The following is a 22746-nucleotide window of genomic DNA, read 5'->3' as shown; positions in this document are numbered from 1 at the left end:
TCCTGCAACACAGCCTCGGCAGCTTAGCACAGATGGAGATGCGGGTCTGTGTCCCTGGACTTGCACCCTCTGCCGAGGAGGGAGAAGCCAGCCCATCTCTACCAGACAGTCCTTTGCATGCCAGCTCAAGGTATCAGCCAGAAGCCGCATACAAACCCAGGCCTCCTCCATTCTGTGGCTCCCAGGTACCTGTCCCTCCTTCAGTGGGGCAGCCTTTGCTGTGCACTCCCTGCTGGACAGGCCCTGGCTGAAGAGACTGCAGAGTTGATGTGCTTCTCACCCCGTGTTAAGATTCCTGCCCAAGGAAGGGTTAGTTCAGGGCTCCCCAGTCATTCAGGGAACTTGAGGAACGAACTGGGCCTCTCAGGAGGTGCAAGGATGTGTAGGTACCCCTGAAGTGTCAGTCACAATTCTAGCAAAGGAAAAACAGACAGATGGAGAATGGATGAGAACCTGGATAGGTGGATGGTTGGGTGATAGACAGACAGATGTAAACATGGATGAATGGATAAGTAGGTGGATAAGAATGGATGGATGGGTGGGTGGATGGATAGATGGGTGGGTGGGTGGTAGGTGGATGGATGGGTGTGTGGGTGGGTAAGCAGGTGGATGGATGGATGGATGGATGGATGGACGGACGGACGGACAGCCAGACAGACCAGTACTGAGATATGAGGAGGCCATTTGGGTCCCAACCACCCACGTGAAAGGATGGAGAAGGGATGGTCCCGGCCTCTGCATCCTCTTTGCTACCCAGAATGTGAAGGCCCAGAGAGAACACTTTTGTCTCTGGAATCCTCCCTGTTCTGAAGATAGGCCTTGGGCTATTGGCTATCACTGGGTGGTGATGGGGGTGTGGCCACATGCCCCCACCCTCTCCCAGATAAAGAGAACAGGCCTAAGGAAATGATTAGCTCACTATCTCCTGCACTCCGTGGAACCAGGGGAATGCCCAGTGCCCCTCCTGCCTTGTGGAGGCTTCAGCAGCTAACCAGTTTTCCCACCTTCAGCCCCAGACACTGCTCCTCCTGTGGTCCTTGTCACATATGGGTGACAATCTCAGCAGAGAGACTACCTGAGTGTCTTGTTGCAAGTTAGGTTGCTTTGGAAATGGACTTGTTTCTCAATGCCCACCTCTGTCTTGTACTATAAATTAAATTGTATGTGTTCATAACTCATCTACAGAAGAAGGCAAGATGTGCTCTGGGTCTCCATAATTGTCATTTTGCACATACCTACTGACTCCTGTGACCCCCTCAAAGTGAGATTTGTATAGAGAAGGTCTGCGTTTATTTTTAACGGAATACATTTAGTGTGTGTGTGCTGATGTACAAACTTGGGCATAGAGGCCAGCCTCTGGTATTGTTTCTCAGGAGTGTTTGGAGGCAGAGTCTCTGGCTGGGACCTTGGGGCCCTTCGGTTATGAGAAGCTAGCCAGCCGATGAGCCCAGGAATCAGTGCTGGCATTGTAGGCGTGGGCTGTCATGGCTGACCTTGGGGTATAGCCCTCCTTCCCTATGCCTAGCTTGGGTGTCTGTAATCTCCGTGGGAGGTAGAGGCAGGTTGTGAGAAGTTCAGAGATACCCTTGGGTATATATCAAGTTGGAGGCTAGCCTTGGCTATGTAAAAACCTGTCTCAAAACAAAATAGGCTTGGTGTCCTGGTATATGACCTTTAGCCCCAGCACTTGGGAAACGGAGGCAGGTGGATTTCTGAGTTTGGAGGCTGGCCTGGTTTATATAATGAGTTCCAGGACAGCCTGAGCTACATAATGAGATTGTCTTGGAAGGGAAAAAACAAACAAGCAAGCAGAGCTACCAAGAATGGAAGGATGGAAGGGCCTTTCGTGACCCTCGGGTGCGGGTGCAGGGTGTGGAGAGTGGCGCCTGGCCATTCAAGGTCACCTGGCCAGAGCTAGGAACTAGCAGAACCTAGAAGTCAGTCTGTCCTGAAAACCAGAACCTGCCACTGCCTGCTCTCCAATCCTTCTGGGGCTGGGGGTAGGGCAATTAAAAAAATATAAAAGTTCTTAGGTTAAGAAATAAATGCGCCATCAGGAGGGGTGTTTGAAATGGCACCCGAAAAATGACAAAAGTTATTCCTTTGACGTCTAGTCTAATTTTACTTGAATTCAAGGGCATGGGGGAGCCAGTTCATATTCAAATACAAGAGGCAGTGGGGGAGGGTTGTTGATGGAGTGGCCGGAACCCCAGCGTCTGGGGCTCCTCAGAATGACAATGAGGCCGCCCGCCGGGTCTCTACCAGGCAGGCGTAACGAGATTAGATTTTCATAAATTTCAGACAGTGCCAATTCCTAATTCCTCCGTGTGCGGCCCTCAGGCCAGGCAGGGCCTGGTGCAGGCTGCTTGTTAACGGGGAAGGACGCTGCTGCCCTCCCCTGAGGCAGCCCCAGGGGCTGGCTTGGGGAGATCTTCTGGTCAAGGAAAACCCCCACCAAGGCTCTCGAGAGCCAGGTGGGTCTGCCCAGCTCTCCAGACCCACTGTGCTGCGCCCACTGTGCTGCGCTCAGAACCGGAAGCCTTGGGACAGGGCAGGCAGGACAGCACAGCCACCCTGATGCCAGGTGGTTGGAGCCCGTTTGCTGCTCCTGTGTCCCAGTCAGCTTTGGGGAGGAGTGGAAGGCTGGGATTCCATCCTTGTCCCTTCTCTAGAGCAGGTGCCAAAGACAGGGACAGAAGGATGTCACTTCTCCTTAACAGCTGGAACTGTAGATCAGGCTGCTCTTGGGCTAGCCTCAAGCCCTCCTGCCTCACCTTCCCAAGTACTGGGACGGACGGCAGACATGACCTATGAGCCCGGCTCCAACTCACTCATAGCCTGTGTTTTCTCCTAAGAGCCCTAAACCAGAGAGTGTGTTCTCAGCTCTGCTGCAGCAACATGGTGTGGACACTGGGGTGTGCGTGGTTTGCTTGTCTGCCCAGCCTTGCCAGGGATGGGTCCAGCTGTACCTGGCCTGTGTGAGGAAGCTGTCCTCACACCAGATGTGGCTGTGTGTCTGTCTTGGAGACACAGGGACTCTTTGGTAGTAATCTGTTCCTCACCCAACCTTACTCTGCTTCAGTGGGAGCTGGGCACCCTGCAGACCCTGTGGGAGCAATGTTGTGGCCATTGCCTGTCCTTCTCGATGGCCAGCCACGTTCAACAACAAGCTTTGCTGGACAATTCTAGCCTGGGTTTCTCGTTTTGGATCTGTGTTTCTCCTCCTGGCTTGTGCATTTTCTGGGTCTGCGTCTTGCCACAGTTGATAGTCGTGGAACCCAGCGGCCGGATTTGTGTGTGTGGAGTCCTCCCCTCACTTTGGGGAGCCATTCTACTTCTAGACATAAGAACCCAGGCTTGTCAACCCCAGACCCTGCAGGGCCCTTGCCCATTGTCCCCATGTCCTGTCAGCTTCTGCCAGGCCTGCTGCCTCAGATCCTGTCTCTCCAGTCTTCTCGTGGCCCCAGACCACCCCAGGAGTAGCGGCCTCTCCAGTCCCTCAGGCCTCCAGAGGACAGGAACAAAGGCTGCCTGCATCTCCCCAGTCCTTTCAGGCCTCATGTGGGCAGAAGCCCCAGAGAAAGCCAGAGGGGTGTCTCGCCCAGGGTGAGGACTCACAGAGTTGGGGGGCCTTTGGAGGAGTGGAGGTGTTGCACAAAGCAGGCCCTGTGTCCCTTGAATGCATGACTTTATCCTGGGTCCCGACAGTCAGACCTGAGTGCCCAGCACATTCAGGCCAAACCGCCTCTCCTGGGGAGACAGGAGCATAGCTGCAGTGACCCAGTCTTGGACCTCACCGTGGTCCTACTCAGGATGTGCATAAGGTGCCTGGGTGTCTACCAACCGTGGTCCTACTCAGGATGTGCATAAGGATGCCTGAGTGTCTACCAGAAGGGGCCCCTATGTGAGGTGTGGGTGAATCTCAACAGAGTTTTTGTCATTTAACACCTCCACACTATCCCCACTTGGCTCCTCCAGGTAAAGTGGGCCTGCTCAGAAACTCCAAGTGTAGCCCAGGCATGTAGTTGTGGGCCCAGGCATGTAGTTGTGGGCCCAGGCATGTAGTTGTGTGCACTTGGACTTTGTGATTCTTCCTTCATGGTTTTGTGTTTCTTCTTGAGGTTTCGCCCTTCAGTGGAGCTTGACAAAGCATTTACATCAGGGGGAGGGGTGATCTACGCTTCACCGGACTTGCAGGGCACATTCTGTTGTGGGAGAATCACCCTGGGTGCTAAGATGTTTAGTAGCATAGTGGGCCCTGCCTAGATGTAGTCATAGCACACGCAATGGTCCAGCGGTGTGATGCACCCGTGGGGCGCAGGAAGTGAAGGTGGTATTCCAGAGACTGGCTAGGGCTCGGGGATAGCCTGGGACAGGGATAGCCTGGGACAGCTTCATGAGCTGCTACCCATTCATGTACAATAAGGTGCCCATCTTAGATGTTGTTATCCTGCCCAGGACACCAAGGAAACCATGGTGGTGGCAGGAGAGAGTTAATCCTGCTTGGGTTTGAGGCTTGGGCCTATGGTGGCTTTCAGCCCGTCCTCGGTCCCTTTCTCTGGCAGACACAGAGCAGAATCAGCCACCTTGCAACTGAACTTGTGGCCTTGGGGTCCCTTCCCCCTTTTACAGCAGGGAGTGCTTCCCCAAGGTCTTCCCTTGGTGGCTGGGAAGGCTCTTCACTGCGCCTCCACCTCTGGCAGGGCCTATGGGTTGCCTGCTGTCCCTCTGCTGAATCCAGTGTCCTACAAGACCCCTGGCATCCCGCCTGTTGCTGGGGGGCTCTGCTGGCACCAGCTGCAGCCAGCTGCTAAGCCTCACTCCTCGGAGGCAGCAGAACCACCGCTTAAGCAGTATCAAAATAGCCTCTTCCCTTCCCAGCACCAGAAGGCTTTTCCTCCTTCTAGAGGGGAAATAAATGAAATTGGGAAACGGGGAGGGGGTGTGGAAGAGGCCCAGGGATGCAGCCTCTAAAACAAAAGAGAAGCCCAATAAGGGCAGCACGTGGGAGGAATCTGAGGCCTTCAGTAGGAGGGGCCTGTGACCATGACCCTGTGTGGTCTGTGTTCTTATACGTTATCTATCTGTGTGGCTAATGGTGTGTGCGTGCGTGCGTGTGTGCATGTGTGTGCGTGTGTGTTCATGTGTGTTGCCTTGGGTTCCCTAGGGTATCTGAGGTGCGTAGCAGGTTTGGTCTGTTTTTTTGCTGAGCTTTTTTTTGGGATGGGTGCTAAGAGTATTGAGGTGTGGTTTGGGGGCTGCCTGGGGGGGGAGTGCTGAGGTGTGTGGGGTAGTTTTGAGGAGTAGAGAAGGGTATGGAGTGTCTGAGATTTAAGATTGTTGACCCCAACATGGCCGTGTTGGGATGTAGAGAATGTACAAACTTAAGCCGTTGTTGGGGGGATAGAAGGGTTGGAGAGTTGGGGTAAAGAAGAGCATTGGGATGTTGGACTGTTACTTTGGGGTGTTTAGGAAGTTTTCTGCATTGGCATATGAGAGTGTTAACATCGATGAGGAAGGGTTGAGTGCGGAACTATTGGGCTGTTTTAGGGGTGAGTAGGAGAGTTGGGGTGCCGTAGGGAGTTGGACTGTGTAGGAGTATTGGGATATTCTTTGGGGGATATACAGGCAGGGTGGGATGCTGGTGTGGGGAGGGTTGGGTTGTGTAAGAGCACTGGGCTTTGACGGTGGGAAGGTTGGAGCATCGCTTGCTGGGATGTGTGAGTGTTCGGATACTGGAGAGCCCTGCGCTGGGCTGGTCTTACGTACGCATGACCATGTGTGGCCTCTGCATCTGTCCACACCTCACTCCAGCCCACACGAACCCCTCTTCGTCCCACTGCCCCTCTCCAGCCCCACAGTGAAAGGACCCCTAGCCACAGGGATTCAAAACACAAGTTCCTTTCTGAGAGCCAGGCCATCCATGCCAGGCATCTCTGAGGGTGGGTGGGACCTAGGCTTCATTCATGTCCAAGGTTGGGACTGGGCTGCGTCCTAGACAGAGTCTCTGAGCTGTCTTCTCCCCCCTCCCCCATGCCCAAGTCCTCAGTGTTATATGTAGGTGAGAGCCTTAGGAGGCCAACCTTAAAGTCTCACATGTTCCTCTGCCCCACAGCGGAGCTGGAGTTCGTGCAAATCGTGGTTATCGTGGTGGTGATGATGGTGATGGTGGTCATGATTACGTGCCTGCTGAGCCACTACAAGCTGTCAGCCCGCTCCTTCATCAGCCGACACAGCCAGGCCAGGAGGAGAGACGACGGACTGTCCTCGGTAAGTGGGGCTAAGGCCTAGGTTTCCAGCTGCTGCGCAGATCGCCCTGACAGAACAACCCAGTTACCCCACGGGAACAGGGATGAGGGCCCAGAAGCCTACTGCTCCCTCTTGTTGGTGGAGCAGGAACTGGAGGTGGATAAGGTTCATGCTCTGAGGTTTAGGAGACCCAGGAGCATGCAAAGGTTTGGGCTGAAGGGAAGCTAGGATAGGTAGAAGTGAGGATCTGCCCAGAAATGGCTCCCGCTGTCTTCCCAGAGGGAGCAGGAAGTATCAGGTATGATTCTGTAGGCTCCCCAGAGGAACCCCACTGTGTGAGGCAGGGCTGGGAGCTGGCTTAATCTCCATAGCTAGGGGCTTAGGGGGCACAGGTTTGGGGGAGCAGGGAGGTGAGAGACAGTTCAAGGGAGACAGCTAGGGCACATGGCAGCAGGTCAGGCTTCCTAAGGCCATTGAGAGGCCAGATGAGACAGCTGCTGTTTGACCAGGACAGAGGTGTGGGAAAGATGCCCCCGGTCTTGGGGCTGTGACCTAGATGGAAGGAGGTGGCGGTCCTACCCTCTCACCAACACACCATGTGGTCCAAGTGTCTTGGGAGGCCATGGAAGCAACCGGACACCAAGGCCTCTCCCATGGCCTGAGCCTCATCTGGCTCCTCAGGTGTGATGAGCCAGCATAGGGCGCCTCCTGGGCATTCCAGGCTTGACATAGTCTCTGACTGGAAGGCAACCTCATCCACGTGACGCCTTACCTGCCAGCTCTCTGCTGAGTGCTCTCAGTGTGCTCAGCTCCCCTGGCACAAGAGACTGTAGGCAGGACCACTCTAGGAGTGTGGATGGCAGAAAGTCACACATGGGCTGGGGCTCCCCGTGAGGGGTTCCCGGCTTTGGGGGAAGAGGTGCAGGTGAGCATCTTTGAGCCTTAGAACTGGAGACCTAATACTCTTAAGAGAAAGAGAGGACCAAACATAGCCAGCCTTGGGATCAGAGTTCAGTGTCCTGGGGCTCCCACCCTCAGAGCATAAAAGGCATGTGTGCTGGGCCTCATGTTAGCCTAAGTGAGACTGTGTAACTAGGCCCAGCTCACTCACATCCTTCCAAGGGCAGCCAGTCACCTAGAGTAACTTAATGTGCCCAGAGGACTGCCTGGTCTCGAGGCAAGCAAACAAGTAAGGGTTTTACACACACACACACATGCCAAGCAAAGCTGGAGTTCCTAAACTTCCCCTTTGTTACTGAGGGACAATCACCGCACCAGAGGGGATCATCCTAGCTGACATTACAAGCATGGCTTTTGATGCTTTAGCACTATCAGCATCAGGGGCTACCTGGGATCCAACAGCGTCCTCTCTGGATCAGTGCCTGGGTAGTCATCTCCTGCAGGTGGGACTTGACCCTCCTGAGTGTGACATCAGGCCCCTTTGGGAAGCTCTGTCCTGCCCTCAGGTGTTCACAGCCAGCAACAGTGGCATGAAGAGAGGCATAGTCTGTGTGGCTAGATAGGAAGCCAAAGATGGGAGGAAGCTGGCACATATACAGCCCCATCTCCAAGATGGTTCAGCAGGTGTAGGGAGGATGGGATGAGCTGAGCCATGCTGGGCACAGTGCCCCAGTTTTGGAGGTGTTCCGGGCTGGCAGAGGCACCTAGAGTCTAAGGGCTAAGCCAAGACAGAACTGGCCGTGGCCCGAGAAGCAGGGCTGTTTCTGGCAGGTTTGGGCATCTCTGCTTGCGTCAGGACCAGTTTCAGTGCGTCACCAGTTCAGCAGAGCAAGAGCCCTGACAGAGACACTGGGACTCCTGACTGAGGCCCAGGACACAGCCCGAGGGCAAAGCCGGCACCTGCTGTACAGGAATCCTGCCTGCCATGCCCTGGCTCACCTGGCTCATCTGTTATCTCTGTTACCTAGCAATAGGTACTGCCAGCTGCCTGGCAAATGTTCTTCACACAGCACCAGCTGTGAATGACGTCCGGGGCTCACTCCCTCACAGAGGAGTAACTAGGGCTCCGAGATGGGTGGGGCACTCTCCTAAGGCTAGTGATGGAGCTAATGAAGACCCTATAGCCCACCATGGGGTGTGGCTAGTCAAGAGGGTAGGGTGTGAGAATGGATGCTCTGGGTGCAGATGGCAGAGAGTACAGCTCGTTCTGTATGGACACCTGAACTCAGCTCAGCTGCTGTGACAGACAAGAACTGGGCCCCCCTCCCCAAACACTGGGCCTCAAAGAGAGCGGCTCCTTCACTGCCTCCCCAGTACCACCTGGCTGGATAAACAAGGGACCCAGGGGAGACCTGGAACAGAAGGTGACAGTTCCCCTGGGACTCCCTCTCTTTCCGACAGCATCTGAAGTGTCTCCAAGCCTTGGGACTTCCCAGAGAGACCTAGATACAGATGTGTCTGCCTGCGCTCAGTGTGCCATACTAGGCTCGCCCTCCCCCCCCCCGGCCTACCCAGCGCCTTACCTCTTGGATGTCTCTGGCAACTGGGGTGGGGGCTCCCCTTCTACAATGTGAGTAGGCCACAGACCCATCTCCACACACCTCCCTTACGGAAAGATCACCTCTCCTCAGACCTGCTACAGGAGGAGCAGGTGGGCCTGTCTGGTCGAAGCCAGGTCTCAGCTTCACCGTCCCCTACTGTTTCACGCTGGCCAACTCCTCCCCCCGCCCCCAACCTCCACCTCTCAATCCCTTTGAGGTGCTTTTTCCACATGATAAACAGTAAGAATGGTGATCAACATGAGGGTCAGGTGCAGGGCAGGACCCACAAGCCCACTCCTCAGGATCCACCGACTTCAAGTGTGCATTAAGACAGTCGGTTCCTACCTCCACACGGCCTGCATCACCCTGGCGAGTATGGTTTATCAGTGAGGTCACCTCAGACCAGGAGCTCAGCTAGGGTCTGAGATGAAGCCATGCTTTATATTCTGATCAACCTTGGCCTAGGTCGCCTGCTCTCCTCGGAAGCACTGCCTACCACCAGTCCTCATTCCGAGGTAGAAAAAAACTCCAGTAAAACCAGATGCAGGGGTTAGCCAGAGCAGAAGGCCAGGCGTGCATCCATAGGCAGCCTCAGAGGGATCCAGACCTTTCTCACCCTGGGGCAGGGTAGGTCCCAGCTTCCCACCTGCCAGAGGTTTGCTTTGCAGAATTGGATGGTGACCCCTTGTCCACAGGAAGGGAACGAACGATTGTCACTGTGGGGTTGAGGGGACAGTCAGAGCCATGTCTGGAAGCTGATTAAAGAGATTTTCCCAGCAGGTAGCTCACAGTCCTCAGGTAGCTTGCACCTGGGGAGCATCATCAGACCTCAGCAAACTGGCCTGGCCCAAGAGCTATATGCCTGGGTTTGTAAATAAAGTTTTATTGGCACACAACCATGCCTTTGGTGTTTGTGAGCTATTAGGATTTAACAAAACAGAGACGGTAAGGAGTCTCCCTCCCGCCCAGTATAATGTTTTTAGTTATTCTTTGATAGTTCATGCATACAGAAACTTTTATTCTGACCCTTTGTAGAAATGGCTGGCAGACTCCTGCTTTGGGGGGAGGTCCAGAGGGAGAGGCTGTGGAGAAGTCGTGGTGAACTCAGGTATCCTAATTGAGAAGTGATCGCACACCAGGAACCAGCACCCCAGACAGTGTGGAAGGCATTGGAAGGAGCCTCAAAGCCATCATAGGGCAAGGAACATGGTTCTAGAAGAAGGGAGGGAGAGGCTGCCCTCACTGCTGACCAGGGCTGGCCGCATTGACCACAGGATTGGACCGAGCCTTTCGCCTCCCCTCAGCATGCCTGAAGCCCCAGGGTTAGGGAGTACCAAGAGATGGTTGAGTGATAATCAATTGCTGTAACTTAAGCATGTGCTGTGAACCACACTAGACTGTAGGCACAGGGGATATGGTAGTCCCTCCTGGCCCGACTGCAGCTTTTCAGGGAGAGTGAGCCGTGTAGACCGGGTATTATGAGCAGAGAGGAGGCTGTGTGTAGGAAGGGGGAAGGGCTGGTGTTCTAGGTTGCTTGTCTGTGGGCTGTGATAAAACCTCGTGACCAAAGGCAGCGTGGGTGAGGAAGGGGTTATTTCAGCTTACACTTCCAGGTCACAGTTCATCACTGTGAGGTTGGCTGGGCTAGCAGTGGATGGATGGGGCTGGCATCGAAAGAATCTAAGCAGATTTGGGAGAGGATGTGGGTAGGAAGGAGTAGGCCCTGTGGGAAGGGGCAAGCCAGAGCAGAGGCCGAGCCCTCGGGTGCAGCATATGAGGCCTCTCGGAGCCTCCTTGCGGCTTGCTGGCTCCTCCGGCAGAAGCCACGCCTAAGTGTATACCAGATGTCTGCGAGGCAGGACAGAGGGCAGCTCAGGTCTTCATACAGCAGGCAGAGGTGCCCAAGCAAGGTAGACTGAGTGGCTGTGTATGGGGGAGATCTGAGGGAGGGAGGCTCCAGTCAGTGGGATGCAGACCCCAGGAGACACCTGTGTGTCTGGCTTGTAAATTTTTAGGGCAGCCAGGTCCATTCACTGTATCAGAGAAACAACCTCCACCTGCAAGTGCAAGCCCCAGAACCGCCTAGTGGCCACTGGGTGAACTGCAGTCCTCTGCAGCTCACAGTGCTGGCAGCCCAGTGTAGTTTAGAAGTGGTGGAAGGATGTGTTTTCATCTGGATTGCGGTAATGGGATGTTTACTTGACCACATTGTAGGCCCTGAGAGTTTGAGAGTATTATTTCTGAAGATAAAGCACCATAAAGCCAAGATTAAGACAGCTTTTCCGCAGGCTGGCGGTTACACTAGACCTATTCGGGACAGCTCAGAGCTACTGGGAGAATTTGCTCCCTTCCTGGGAACCCCACTGCTGAGGACATGAGCCTCGTGAGCGAAAGCCACCACACAAACGATTCCATATCTGCTTGTCATTAATAAAGATGTGAGAGAGTCTAAATTGCAGAGTCTGTAGGGACCGGTGCACTGAACATCAACGGAGAACTGGGCCCACCCTAGAGTGGCCAATCCAAAGGCCTGGGACACAGGCTTAGCATGTTGAGACATGTCAGACCTGGTCTCTGTGTGCGGAGGTACCTGTTAATTCCTGATGTCCCCTGAGGGTCAGCTGGATTGTGACAGTCGACATTAAATCCATTAACTTCTCTGGCCAAGCGTATGTGTCTACATGTCCAGACGCTGAACCTGTGAGGTCAAAGTTAAGCATTTTGGGCACGGTCATGCAGGGAGCAAGCAGTTCTGGAAGCGACGGGAGGCAGGCAGGCCAGGCTGGGCTTCCTAATAAGCCAAGTAAAGACCAGCTCTAATGCCCAGGTAAGCTGTCTGCAGGCTTTGAGTGGGGGTGCCCCACAGAAGCCTAATGACAGCCCCTGCTGCTCGAGGGGCCGACAGTGCCAGTGTGGCCTTTGGCCACACAGATAAGGTAAGGTTGGAGGATGAGAAATGCGTGCGCCCAAGTCTTCACTCCAGGATGACAAGCTCAAATCTAGGACAGGCAGCATCTTGTGTCACCAGCTCTGTCCACTCTTGACTCTGTGTCCCTTTCCATCCTACAGGAAGGATGCCTCTGGCCCTCAGAGAGTACGGTGTCAGGCGGAATGCCAGAGGTAAGACCAAGCCTCGAGCCTCCTCTCCCCCCCAATAGATGGATGGGCCTTGTCCAGGCACTCCCTGACTCCATGAGGCCCCTGCAGCACCATCTGCAGCCAGCCTTGTTTCTAGGGGCTTTTGGGGATTTACCTGGGGCAACCCCTCCTGAGCCCCACACAACTCAGTCTCTGAATCTGGGGGATCCAGTCTCAGTCTGCCTCCCTCCCTAACCTGCTCTACCCCCCTCCAGCCGCAGGTCTATGCCCCGCCTCGGCCCACTGACCGCCTCGCTGTGCCCCCCTTCGTCCAGCGGAGCCGTTTCCAGCCCACCTACCCCTACCTGCAGCACGAAATTGCCCTGCCACCCACCATCTCACTGTCTGACGGGGAGGAGCCCCCACCCTACCAGGGCCCCTGCACCCTCCAGCTACGGGACCCCGAGCAGCAGCTGGAGCTGAACCGGGAATCTGTACGCGCACCGCCCAACCGGACCATCTTCGACAGTGACCTTATAGACAGCACCATGCTGGGAGGCCCCTGTCCCCCCAGCAGTAACTCGGGCATCAGTACCACCTGCTACAGCAGCGGTGGGCGCATGGAGGGGCCGCCTCCCACCTACAGTGAGGTCATCGGTCACCACCCTGGCTCCTCCTTCCAGCACCAGCAAAGTAACGGGCCATCCTCCCTGCTAGAGGGGACCCGGCTCCATCACCCTCACATTGCCCCACTGGAAAACAAGGAGAAGGAGAAACAGAAAGGTCACCCCCTCTAGGAGTGGGGGCCAGGGCACCTGTAGGCAAAACCGCAAAAAAACAAACAAACACACACACACACACACAAAAAAAACAAAACAAAACAAAACACTCCGCACTTCTTAAGAGAGAAGAGAGAGGAAGTCAGGGGACATCCGGGCGGGCCGTGTGGCCTGTGGTAGTTCTCCTGTCTGTGTATAAATATTTACATGTTCTGTGTGGTCTGAATGCAGAAGCTCAGAAAGCTTGCAAAAAGAAAAAAGAAAAAGCTGTCGTGTTTCTTTGTTGAGCCGCTCTTGAAGGCAAAGGAGAAAGTGCTCTGTTAGTCTTTTCTTCACTGTTGTTAGTTGAGCTCTGTGCGCGAATGCTTCATTTCCTTTGTTTATGATGGTTTTACTTAACTTTAAAGACATATTTGCACAAAACCTTTGTTTAAGATCTGCAATATTATATATATAAATATATATAAAATAAGAGAACTCTGTATGTGGGAGAGCAGGAGTATTTTTGTATTAGAAGAGGCCTATTCAAAAAAAAAAGTTGTTTTCTGAACTAGAAGAGAAAAAAAAATGGCAATTTTTTGAGTGCCAACTCCGAACGTGTGTATTACCTTGTAAAGAAAAAAAAAACCTACAAAGCAAGGGTTTAGAGCTATTTATATAAATGTTGAGATTTTGCACTATTTTTTAATATAATATATCAGTGCTTGTTTGATGGAAACTTCTAGAGAGTGTGTTGAGACTTGGAGAAATGTTGAGTTTCAGTCTGAACAGAGCAGCGGGGGTGTGTCCCCCCACCCCCGGGTCTCAGTGGACCCCCACTGTGCAGGAAAGCCAGGCTGCCCAGGGCCATGCGCCTGCAAGCTTGGATGCTTCTGTCCAGACAGGCTGTGAACAGTTACACATTCCCTGCCGAAGGGGACCTGAGTCGTTCCTCTGGGTGACAGCTGCGTCAGGACGGCCCCCTCGCCCCCCACAGAGGCACCCAATCCCAGATGCCTTTCCCAATATGAAAATAAACTGTTACCGAAGGAATCTTAGTTGTTTTTTTTCTTCTTCTTCCTCTTTAAAACACAAAAACTATGAAGGTTCAGTGTTTGGACACAAGGTGTGTCCCCAAAGCCAAAGCAACTCCCCGAATTTGGTGCCAGGGGATACAGCAGCTAGCTTTGTGCAGAAGCGGGTTAGACTCCAGCGTCCCAAGGCTGGGATGTTCGCAGTTCCACGCTGACATACAGGAAAGGCCCAGGGTGGTGGCTGCTTGACCTCAGACCGCGTATTCCCCTCAATATTGATTTTCACTTCAAGAAGCCAATTAACAGTCAACCCAAGATTGAAAGGGACAAGCCCAAGTGTTCCCCCGGGAAGCCCAAAAGGGTTAGGAAAGACCCCTAGTGTAACTTTCCTTCTCTCCCCTTCTGTCCAACACAGAGTTGTATTTGATGTGGTCATTTGACTGCCTGAGCACATGTTTGCGGGGCTGGGGTCTCATTTCCCAGGATGTAATTAGTATGTAGTGTGCTGGGACACCTAGAGGGCTTGTTGTCGCATCTTTCTGTGCATACATGAGAAAGGAGATGCTGTGTAGTGAGATCTCTTAGGGTTCCTGCTGGAATTCCTGGAGTGAACCCACCCCTCCCCAGCCACAGGGGAGAAAATGGTAACATGTCAACGAGAGAAGAGGCAGTGACCTGTATACAGCACTTTTTTATTACTTGAAAATCTTTTGGAGTTCAGGCCACCATGCCTGTTTATACACATACAGTTTGTAAAATAGCAGTTTGTTGTCACCGAGATGTCCCCTGTCTCTGATGCCTTTCTGAGGAAGAGATCTCCCTCTGGGCTCAGATCGGGGGCATTCGATCTCACTCTTAGGGCCAGTCCATCAAGGGCTACTGCTGAAGTTCAGCTGTGCACGCCATTTCCTTTCCCCCAACATGCGTGTACCCTGCTTGCAGAGACCCCCAGCTGACCCTGCAGCCTTCTTATGGAATACTGCATGTGGCTCCCATCCTGGCAGGGAATCTAGACAAGTAAACCTCATTTGTGTATGCTGCTTCAGCTGAAAGCCACACTGAAGGTGCCCACTGTCCTCTGGGGCCAAACCGGCTGTCCTTGCTTCTTTGAACGGCTTGTTGCAGGGGCTTGCTGGGCTCACTGGGCCTAGGGGCACACCTACTCCCTTAGGTAACAACCCTGGACTGAAAAGTGGGGTCCCTTAGATGTGGGTTGTAGGACCTCCACGGGAAGGGCTTATCAAAGGCAGGGTATCTCATATCCTGAGCAAACCAATGGTGTCAGGCTCTCAGCCCCTGCTGGCTATGGGACCTGGGCTCTGGCCAAACTCTCTAGATGCTGGGTCCACACTGTCTCTCCCCATGGCAAGTTAAGCCGGTCCTGGGAAGTGGCTGGTTGGAGAGGAACTGACCTGGTAGGCTTGGGGGTTGGGGTGGGAGAATGGGGAGTCTACTGCTCCATTAGGTTCTGAGAAAGTGACAGTTCTTGACTCCCTCTGCCCACATTGCCGTCTCCAGTCCTTGCTCCAGAGAGGTCATGACCCCTGCAGAGTTCCAGGCTGTGTAAAAGCGGAAGGACTTTACAGGGCCTGGGGTGGTGAGCCAGCTTTGGAGAGCTGGGGTCTGCAAGACTTTGCCTGCTGCAAAAGAAGTTTGTTGTCTTAGCAAAAAGTTAAGACGTGACCCCGTACGCCACATGTAACAGGAGTCAGAGCCAGGCAGATTCCAGGCCTTCTCTGTCCAATCTCTCTCTGTTCTTAGTCACTGTGTGACATGCATGGCTGACTTCCATGTCCCTCAGCTTCCAGAACCATAGAATATTGTAATGATGAGAGAAATGTTCTCATCTGCACTCTGGACTTAGAGCTGGAAATGCTACCACACCACAGAGTCCTGTGTCACCTGTCACCTGTCCCCCAGCACACTGACCGGCTGCACTGCTGCTCGGCTCTGGGATCCCCTTCTTTGCAGCTATCCCCCCACCTTCTGTTCCTGGTCAACACTTGGGATTTCTTCATGCCTGGAGCACACCACTGTGGGAGACTGTGCCCAGGCCTGAAGAAGCTATTCTCTGTGTATCTCTAACCTGTGTGCCAGTGTTGGTGTTCTGAAAAGCCGCAATACACAAGAAATTTTACAGTTCTTTGGAGGGTGAATTTTCTCCCCCCCATTTTTTTTTTGGCTGGGCAGCTCTCCTTTCCTGTACACCCCACCCTCAGCCACAACCCAGGGCACGTGGAGTAAAGACAGTAAAGACACTGCGAGAACTGCTGAGGGGCCCTAGATGGTTCAGTGGCTATTTGAGGTCACTTGGGGCTGGGGGTGTCAGAAGGAACCCTTGTTCCCACAAGTGGCTCTACTAAAGGAAGGGTGGGGTTAAACGAGTTCCCAAACAGTCAGGGTTCCCCTCATCTCCGGAAGAAAAGCTCAGCTAAGCTCTTCGAAAAGACACTCTTAGATGGCCTTCTGAAGTCCACTCCAAGACACAGGCTGGGTGCAGGAGGTTTGATGTTGCCCCCTGACCCCAGAAGAGGGGAAAGCAAGCTGTTTGCAGGTGAAGACCAACCTCAGATCGACGCCAGTGAGGCCTGTGTGGTAAGTTGCATCCAGGAGTGCCGTGTACCACACCCTCCTGGTCCTCAGTGGTCCTAGCAGTACACGGGTGCCCTACTCCTGGGTGCTAGGCTTCAATATAAGGCTCTTGGAAGCTGGGGGTGGGACACACAGATCCCCCCTAAAAGAGCTCCCCAGTGGTTTTATCGTCCACCACCCACACACTGGGTACAGACACTGTTTACTTCGTACAGAGCCATCTTTAAGGCCCAGGGTTTTTAAAACCTTCAGTCAAAACAGAGGTAGATGCCTCCAGGGGTGGCTGCCATTTGGCCTCAGGTCGGGGTTCCCTAAGGTTGTGGGATGTCTCAGTTCTTTTGGGACAGCTGTAGCTGCCAGCTAGACCAGGGCCACTTGGCTGCCCACCTTCAATGCAAGTTTCCTGGTGGCAGAGCCCAAGGATTTCAGAGAACTTACGAGGAGCCTAAAGAGCTTGCCCTCCCACCACTTGTAGAGAGCACTGGGGGCCACTTGTAGGGAGCACTGGGGGGCCACTTGCAGCCCCCAGCTGGTTCCTGGGCCAATTCTTCTCCAGAGTCACTCCCACAATTCATCTGTGTCCCCACACACATCAGCCACTCTTATTAGCACTCTGGCTTGTGGTTCCTTATAACCATGTGACCCTTGAACCTCTGGATCATTCACAGAGAGAGCCGCAAGCCCTAAGGCAGAAGCAAGCCCAGCCAAGGACTGTGTGTGTGCTGGCTGTGTGCCTCCTGGGTGCCCAACTTCAGACTAAGTGCCCAGAGCGCGCACAGCCGAGGGTCCTGATGGTGGGAAAGGAGTGGAAGGGTTTGAGCTTCAAACTATGGAGAAGAAGAAAAACAACAAAACAAAACACCACAGTAGATATTTAACTAACCATCCGGAAACCCAAGCATCATGTCAAACTCATTAACCACTCCATTTAGCTGTCATGAAAGTTTCATGAGCCTTTGCTGTACTTGAAGAGAGTTTATTGTGAAGGATTCTCTCTTGCCCAGTAAGCATTCCCAAGTATGACCATGGCCAGCTTTGACTGAGTATATTTCTTGTCTTTTAAGAGTCTATCTGGGGCTAGGGAGAAGGTTCAGTGGTAAAGTATCAGCCACACAAGCATTAGGACCCACGTTCATATCCTTAATGCCCACATGAAAGCCAGGCGTGTGTGGCAGCTCGGATCTGCAACTCCAGCACTCCTGAGCTGGGGTTGTCAGAGCCTGGAAATCCTGAGGCTTGCAGGCCATCCAGTCTGGCCAAATCTATGAGTTCCATGGCCCATGACTCAAAAGTAAGGTGGGGAACTATAGAGAAAGATGCCGGACATTCCACGTACACACAGACACACACAGACACAGTGAAGTCCAGCTGCGCATATCGTAATACCAGCATGCTGAAGGCTGGGGCAAGAGATCTGCTGCAAGTCCAAGACCAGCCTGAAAAACAGTGAGACCTCAGCTCAAAACAAAACAAACAAAAAAACATAAATTAAGAAAACTCGAAGTTGCAATTATAAAATTCACATAAGGTGTGAGCTGAGCCCAGGGTAGTTTTCTGGATGTGGGAAAGGCAGAAAAGTAATTCTGAAACATGTTGATGGAGAGAGGATAGGAAAAACCCCTTCTCTACATTGGCTGACCAATAGCAACCTTCCCTGTCCCCTGGACCACTCCCTGCTGATAGCTATCCCTGCAGTCAAGAGAGGCCACCTTTCACAACTCAAAGGGAGACCTCCTCTAGACCTTGTATGACTTTCTGGGAGATTGTTTCTCTGAGGGCCTGGGCGAGTGCCTAGGCTGCCTGCCCTGGACTGCTCTCACACACTGCTGACAAGCCAGTTGTTTAAGCTCTTTGGTAAGTGACCAGGCAGACAGATAAGATGGCTTTGTTACACAGAGGGACAAGAGGCCTGTGCCACATGCTCAGCTCTCCAAAGGAACCTCTGACACAGCCAGTCCCTGGTTACAAACTGTGGGATCCCAGTGTCAACAGGCTTTCTTCAAGGCCCAGGGCCAGCAAGGGGAGATGCCCAGATGTGCCCCAGTGGACAAAGGGGCACACTGAGGCCCACCGATTGTTCTGCCTTGCAGGACCTACACCTCCATAGGACTTCGGAAAAGCTTGTCATCCCAACACATCTGCCATAAATGACCTTTCCTCTTTGCTCTAGGTAGGGACCACAGACACCTTTATTGTCACCAGCCACTCTGACCAAAGCTAGCTCACAGCCTCCTCCCCTCTCCCCGAGCCTTACATCACAGTCCTGACTATGGGGAGGGAAGGAGATGGGTTTTGCCAACACAATATGTGGTAAAAATATATCTCTTTTAAAAGAGAGATCACAAAACCTGAAGACTGGAGATCAGTAACATGTAATTATCCCCTGCTTCGGGCGGAGAATTCTAATAGTTCCCAGAAAAACATTCTCCGGGATAAAAGGAGGCCAGCGTGGCATGCCATTATATATCTCTAGACCCTTCCTAACCTGGAAGAGAAAGCACCCTCTTCCCTTCCTCCACCTCCCCACCCCCCACCCCACTCCACCCCGTTAACCTTGAACACTGTCAGAGGCTCTCAGATGCAAGCAGCTTCACCAGACCCCATCCAGGATCTGCTAGAGAAGAGGGTGAGAGGCGCTGGGTGGCGCTGGGTGGCGCAGGGGAAGGTCTCAACGCCAGACATAGAGAGGCATGTCCTGCTCTCTCTTTGAGGAAGAGGGAATTGAAGTGGCACCTCGGTCTCTGGCCGACATGACTGTGACCTGAAGTAGCGCAAGCCCAATTTTATCTGGGTACACAGTGATGGGGATACAGACCAACCTCCTTCCCCAACACTCCATGGGGGACAGAAGAGTAAGACTAAGTTCTGTCTGATTCTAGTGGAAAGTCTGTGCAGCCTGCAAGATGTGTTCTTCAGAGGGGAATCTCTACTGTGTTCATTTCGTTCTGCTACTGTACTACAGGGAACACACACACACACACACACACACACACACAGCTATTCAGCTTACACTTCACAGCTCTATCACAGAGAGAAGTGGCATTAGAACCTGCGGCAGAGACCTTGGAGGAATGATGCTCATTCTCCTTGCAGGAGCCCAGCCCACACTCGCCCAGCTGCCCACGCTCGCCCAGCTGCCCACGCTCACCCAGCTGCCCACACTCGCCCAGCTGCCCACGCTCGCCCAGCTGCCCATGCTCACCCAGCTGCCCATGCTCGCCCAGCTTTCTGATAGACAGCCCAGGACGAGCAGCCTAGGAGTGGTGCTGCCCACGGTGGTCTGCATTCTCTCCAGTCAGTCATCAATCATATTTATCTCCTAGTGTGTCCACAGCCGATCAGCTCTGGGCAATCCCTCAATGGAGACACCCTCAGGTAGCTCTGTATTCAGTTGACAACGGAAGCTACCTGCTCCCTCCCTTCTCCCCATCCCTTACTCCTTCCTCTGAGAAGGAGCACACACATGACAGGTAGAATTCCAGCAACTGTTCTAAAACTTAAGGCAAACAAACCCACACACAGGCTACAAATGGCAGAGCAACAGGATAAAAAGAACCTGGGTGACTGACAGCTCCAAGTCTAGGGTGACTGCCAACCATTGCAAGCAAGAGCAACAACAATAACAACAACAAAAAGGACGTCTGTGCCATCTAATCCACGGCTGTGGAGGCCCAATGTTGAAAATTAGCTTGGAATTCTTTTCTTTCTTTTTTTCTTTTTTTTTAAAAACACTTTCCTTTTGGAAAAAAAAACTTTTACAATTTATTTATTGGGGCCAGATAAATAGCTCAGTGGTTAAGAGCACTGGCTGTTCTTCCAGAGGTCCTGAGTTCAATTCCCAGCAACCACATGATGGCTCGCAACCATCTATAATGGGATCTGATGCCCTCTTCTGGCATGCAGGGTACATGCAGATAGAGCACTCATACACATAAAATAAATAAATAAATCTTTAATTTTTAAACATTTATTTCTTTCTTATGTATAGAGTATTCTGGGGGTCAAATGGTATTTTCACGGGGTCTCCTAAGACCACTGGAAAGCACACATCTTTACATTATGTTTCATAACAGTAGCAAAATTATGGTTATAAAGTATTGATGAAAATCATTTCTATGGTTGGGGATCACCACAATGTGCAGAGTTAGGATGGTTGAGAACCACTGACCTAGGAGGTTCTGACTCCTTCCAGGTCAGCTAATGTAAGGAAGAAAAGGGCAGGGGAGGGCAGGGGAGGGGAGGGCAGGGGAGGGAAGGACAGGGGAGGGAAGGGGAGGGGAGAGGAAGAGGGGAGGGGAGGATGCTGAAGAAGTGAGGAGGGCAGGCATGTCCTGAAGCCCTGCCAAGTCTGGAGCCACCTTGGCCAGGGACCAAGCAAGACCCCCTGGGCAAGAGGCTGATGAGCAGGCGCCACCTAGTGGTCAGTCTCCAAATGGCACCTCTAGTGAACCTGGGCAGTGCCCCTCAACAGGCCCAGCTGAGAGCTCATTTAAAAGCGACCTTATTTACTTTGGGTGGCAACAGCAGTGCAGTTTCTGTTTTCCTTGGCTAGTTTTGCAGGCACTGTGTTTTCCTCCCTGGAAGTCTTAAAAATCACTTGGAAATATTAAAGTTTTCCCATGCCCAGGCCCATCTCAAGTTGTGTGGACCTGGCCTGGTCATGGCTTGTCCTGTGACCTCCTGGTCATGGCCTGTCCTGTGACCTTTTCAGGCTCTGCAAGGTGAAGCCGGCTGGGGTCACGCCCTCTGATGCTTGCTTTGCAGACATCTGGCAGGCGCTTCACTCTCCATTGATTGCTCCTGTCTTGCCCTGTGCACCAGTGACCGGTACACCAGACAAGTGGAGAGGTCCCAAGATCATGCCCTCTACACACCCCACCCCCACCCTGTAGCTGGGATCCAGATTTAGGGACATTGTGGGCTGAGTAAGGCCATCTCTGTCCCCTCGGTCCCCTCTTCCATAATATGGAACCAGAGAGATGTCTGGACTGTTCCTGGATCACTGAAAATTTGTGAAAGTGAGGGGAGGGGCTCTTTTTCTAGAAGCTATGTGGGTAGACAGTACTACACCTGCCCTGTGGGTACCTTTTCCTAGACTACCATCTTCCTCCTCACAGGGACTATCACAGGGTCTCCTCAGACCCTGCTCTCCCAGTGGGGGTCCAGGTGGGCAGTCCCACCCGAGGCCAAGACTCCTCTCTTCTCTGTCACACACTCATCCAATTCCAGCTTGCACGCACCCATCCCCACCCCCATTTCAACATTCTTTCTTTCGAGAACTACAACAAAGTTTCGTTTTCTCTTTCCTCAGAAAGCTGGCTGGCGGGGGAGGGGATGGAGCCAGATGGGTATTTGTTTCCGGGGTGGTAGCAGCTGGTGTCTGCAGGTCCAAGCAACCATCCTATCCTGTGGATTCAGAGCCCTAGGCCTGGCCACAGTGCCGGAATCTGCCAACCCCTGCCCTAAAGGCGCCCCAAGGCTGCTGTGAGCATGGCAGAGGCTCCTGCTGACTTGAGCACAGGAGGTAAGCTAAACCTCTCCCCTCACCGCTCTTGGGTTCCTGCTGGGGTTTCTAAGGCTCCTAGCCCTTTCCTTGGCCCAGACAGCAGCAGGACTCTGAGGTCACCACAGGGAAGTCAGCTTGCTTCAGGGATCTTGTGCCCCACATCCTTCATGTCATCTTACCTTATAGATGAGGTCACCAAGGCCTTTGACAGGCCTCGGGCTCTGACCTGTCATTTCAAGAGAGGACTTTGCTTTGATAAGAAGATGCGACTTTGATTTTACGTTCAATCTCTTCTGCCCTAGCTGAACCCTTGCTGTCTAGGGGCTTCTGGGCTTCGTGAGGCTACCCTGCTGTGGGCAGGATTTAGTTCACTGCTTTTCTTCATCTTTTGAAAATCACTTCTTATTTCAGACCTCACAACACACTAGAAGTGGTTGCTCAAAATATCAGGGAGGGGCCAGGCCAGGTGCCAGGTTCAGAGCCAGGCAAAGACCAGGAAGTAAGGTCACCTGGCTCCTGTGGTTTCCTAATGCTTCTAACCTTTCCAGCCTTATCGCCTCCCGCCTTCTGCCTCCTGAAGTTCCACTTTCAGACCCTGCAACCAGTCCTTCAAGTTCCCCCTTTGGAGAAGGCTTCTAGCTTGTGTGTCCTTGGGGACCAGTGGGGGAAGGGAGTGGGGGAGAGCTCATACAGGGCATACTCTCCAGCCAAGGTTCTGCTAGGCAAGGCAAAACCAAGCCAGGAATAGATGCTCAGTCCTATAATACACACACACACACACACACACACACACACACACACGCCTCTGCACCGAGGTGGGGGTGGGGTGGGGCTGAAGCAGGAGGATTGCTGTGAGTTCCAGACTAGCGTGAGCTAGACTCTGTCACGAGGGGAAAGAAAGGTAAAAAGCAGGCACATGGATAAGCAGACAGACGCTGAAAGGAGCATGAGGTACAACTTAGGGGACCCTCAGGGTCAGGCACAGAGGAGGCTGGGTAGCTAAGCAGGGGTGGAGGGATGGCGGCGGG

The 22746-nt window shown here is 53.1% G+C and overlaps 2 protein-coding genes across 5 annotated transcripts in view; both read left to right on the top strand.

The window, feature by feature from the left end:
- Pmepa1 (prostate transmembrane protein, androgen induced 1) overlaps positions 1 to 13639 on the top strand; it is a 48763-nt gene extending 35124 nt beyond the window's left edge. Inside the window, exons 2-4 of the mRNA XM_031372910.1 lie at positions 6116 to 6270; positions 11820 to 11870; positions 12104 to 13639. Of these exons, the coding sequence (XP_031228770.1) occupies positions 6116 to 6270; positions 11820 to 11870; positions 12104 to 12625 (728 nt within the window). The 3' untranslated portion in view covers positions 12626 to 13639. The remainder of the gene's footprint in view (positions 1 to 6115; positions 6271 to 11819; positions 11871 to 12103) is intronic.
- Positions 13640 to 21543: 7904 nt separating this feature from the next.
- Positions 21544 to 22746, top strand: part of Zbp1 (Z-DNA binding protein 1) — an 11494-nt gene continuing 10291 nt past the window's right edge. For all 4 annotated transcript variants that reach the window (XM_031372908.1, XM_031372907.1, XM_031372906.1 and 1 more), the window contains exon 1: positions 21544 to 21736. In XM_031372908.1, coding sequence (XP_031228768.1) covers positions 21703 to 21736 — 34 coding nt within the window. In that variant the 5' untranslated portion in view covers positions 21544 to 21702. The remainder of the gene's footprint in view (positions 21737 to 22746) is intronic.

The sequence above is a fragment of the Mastomys coucha genome, unplaced genomic scaffold (genome assembly GCF_008632895.1).
Source record: "Mastomys coucha isolate ucsf_1 unplaced genomic scaffold, UCSF_Mcou_1 pScaffold15, whole genome shotgun sequence".
Classification (NCBI taxonomy): Eukaryota; Metazoa; Chordata; class Mammalia; order Rodentia; family Muridae; genus Mastomys; species Mastomys coucha.
The sequence above is the reverse complement of the archived record's forward strand: the minus strand, read 5'-3'. Positions and strand labels throughout refer to the sequence as shown.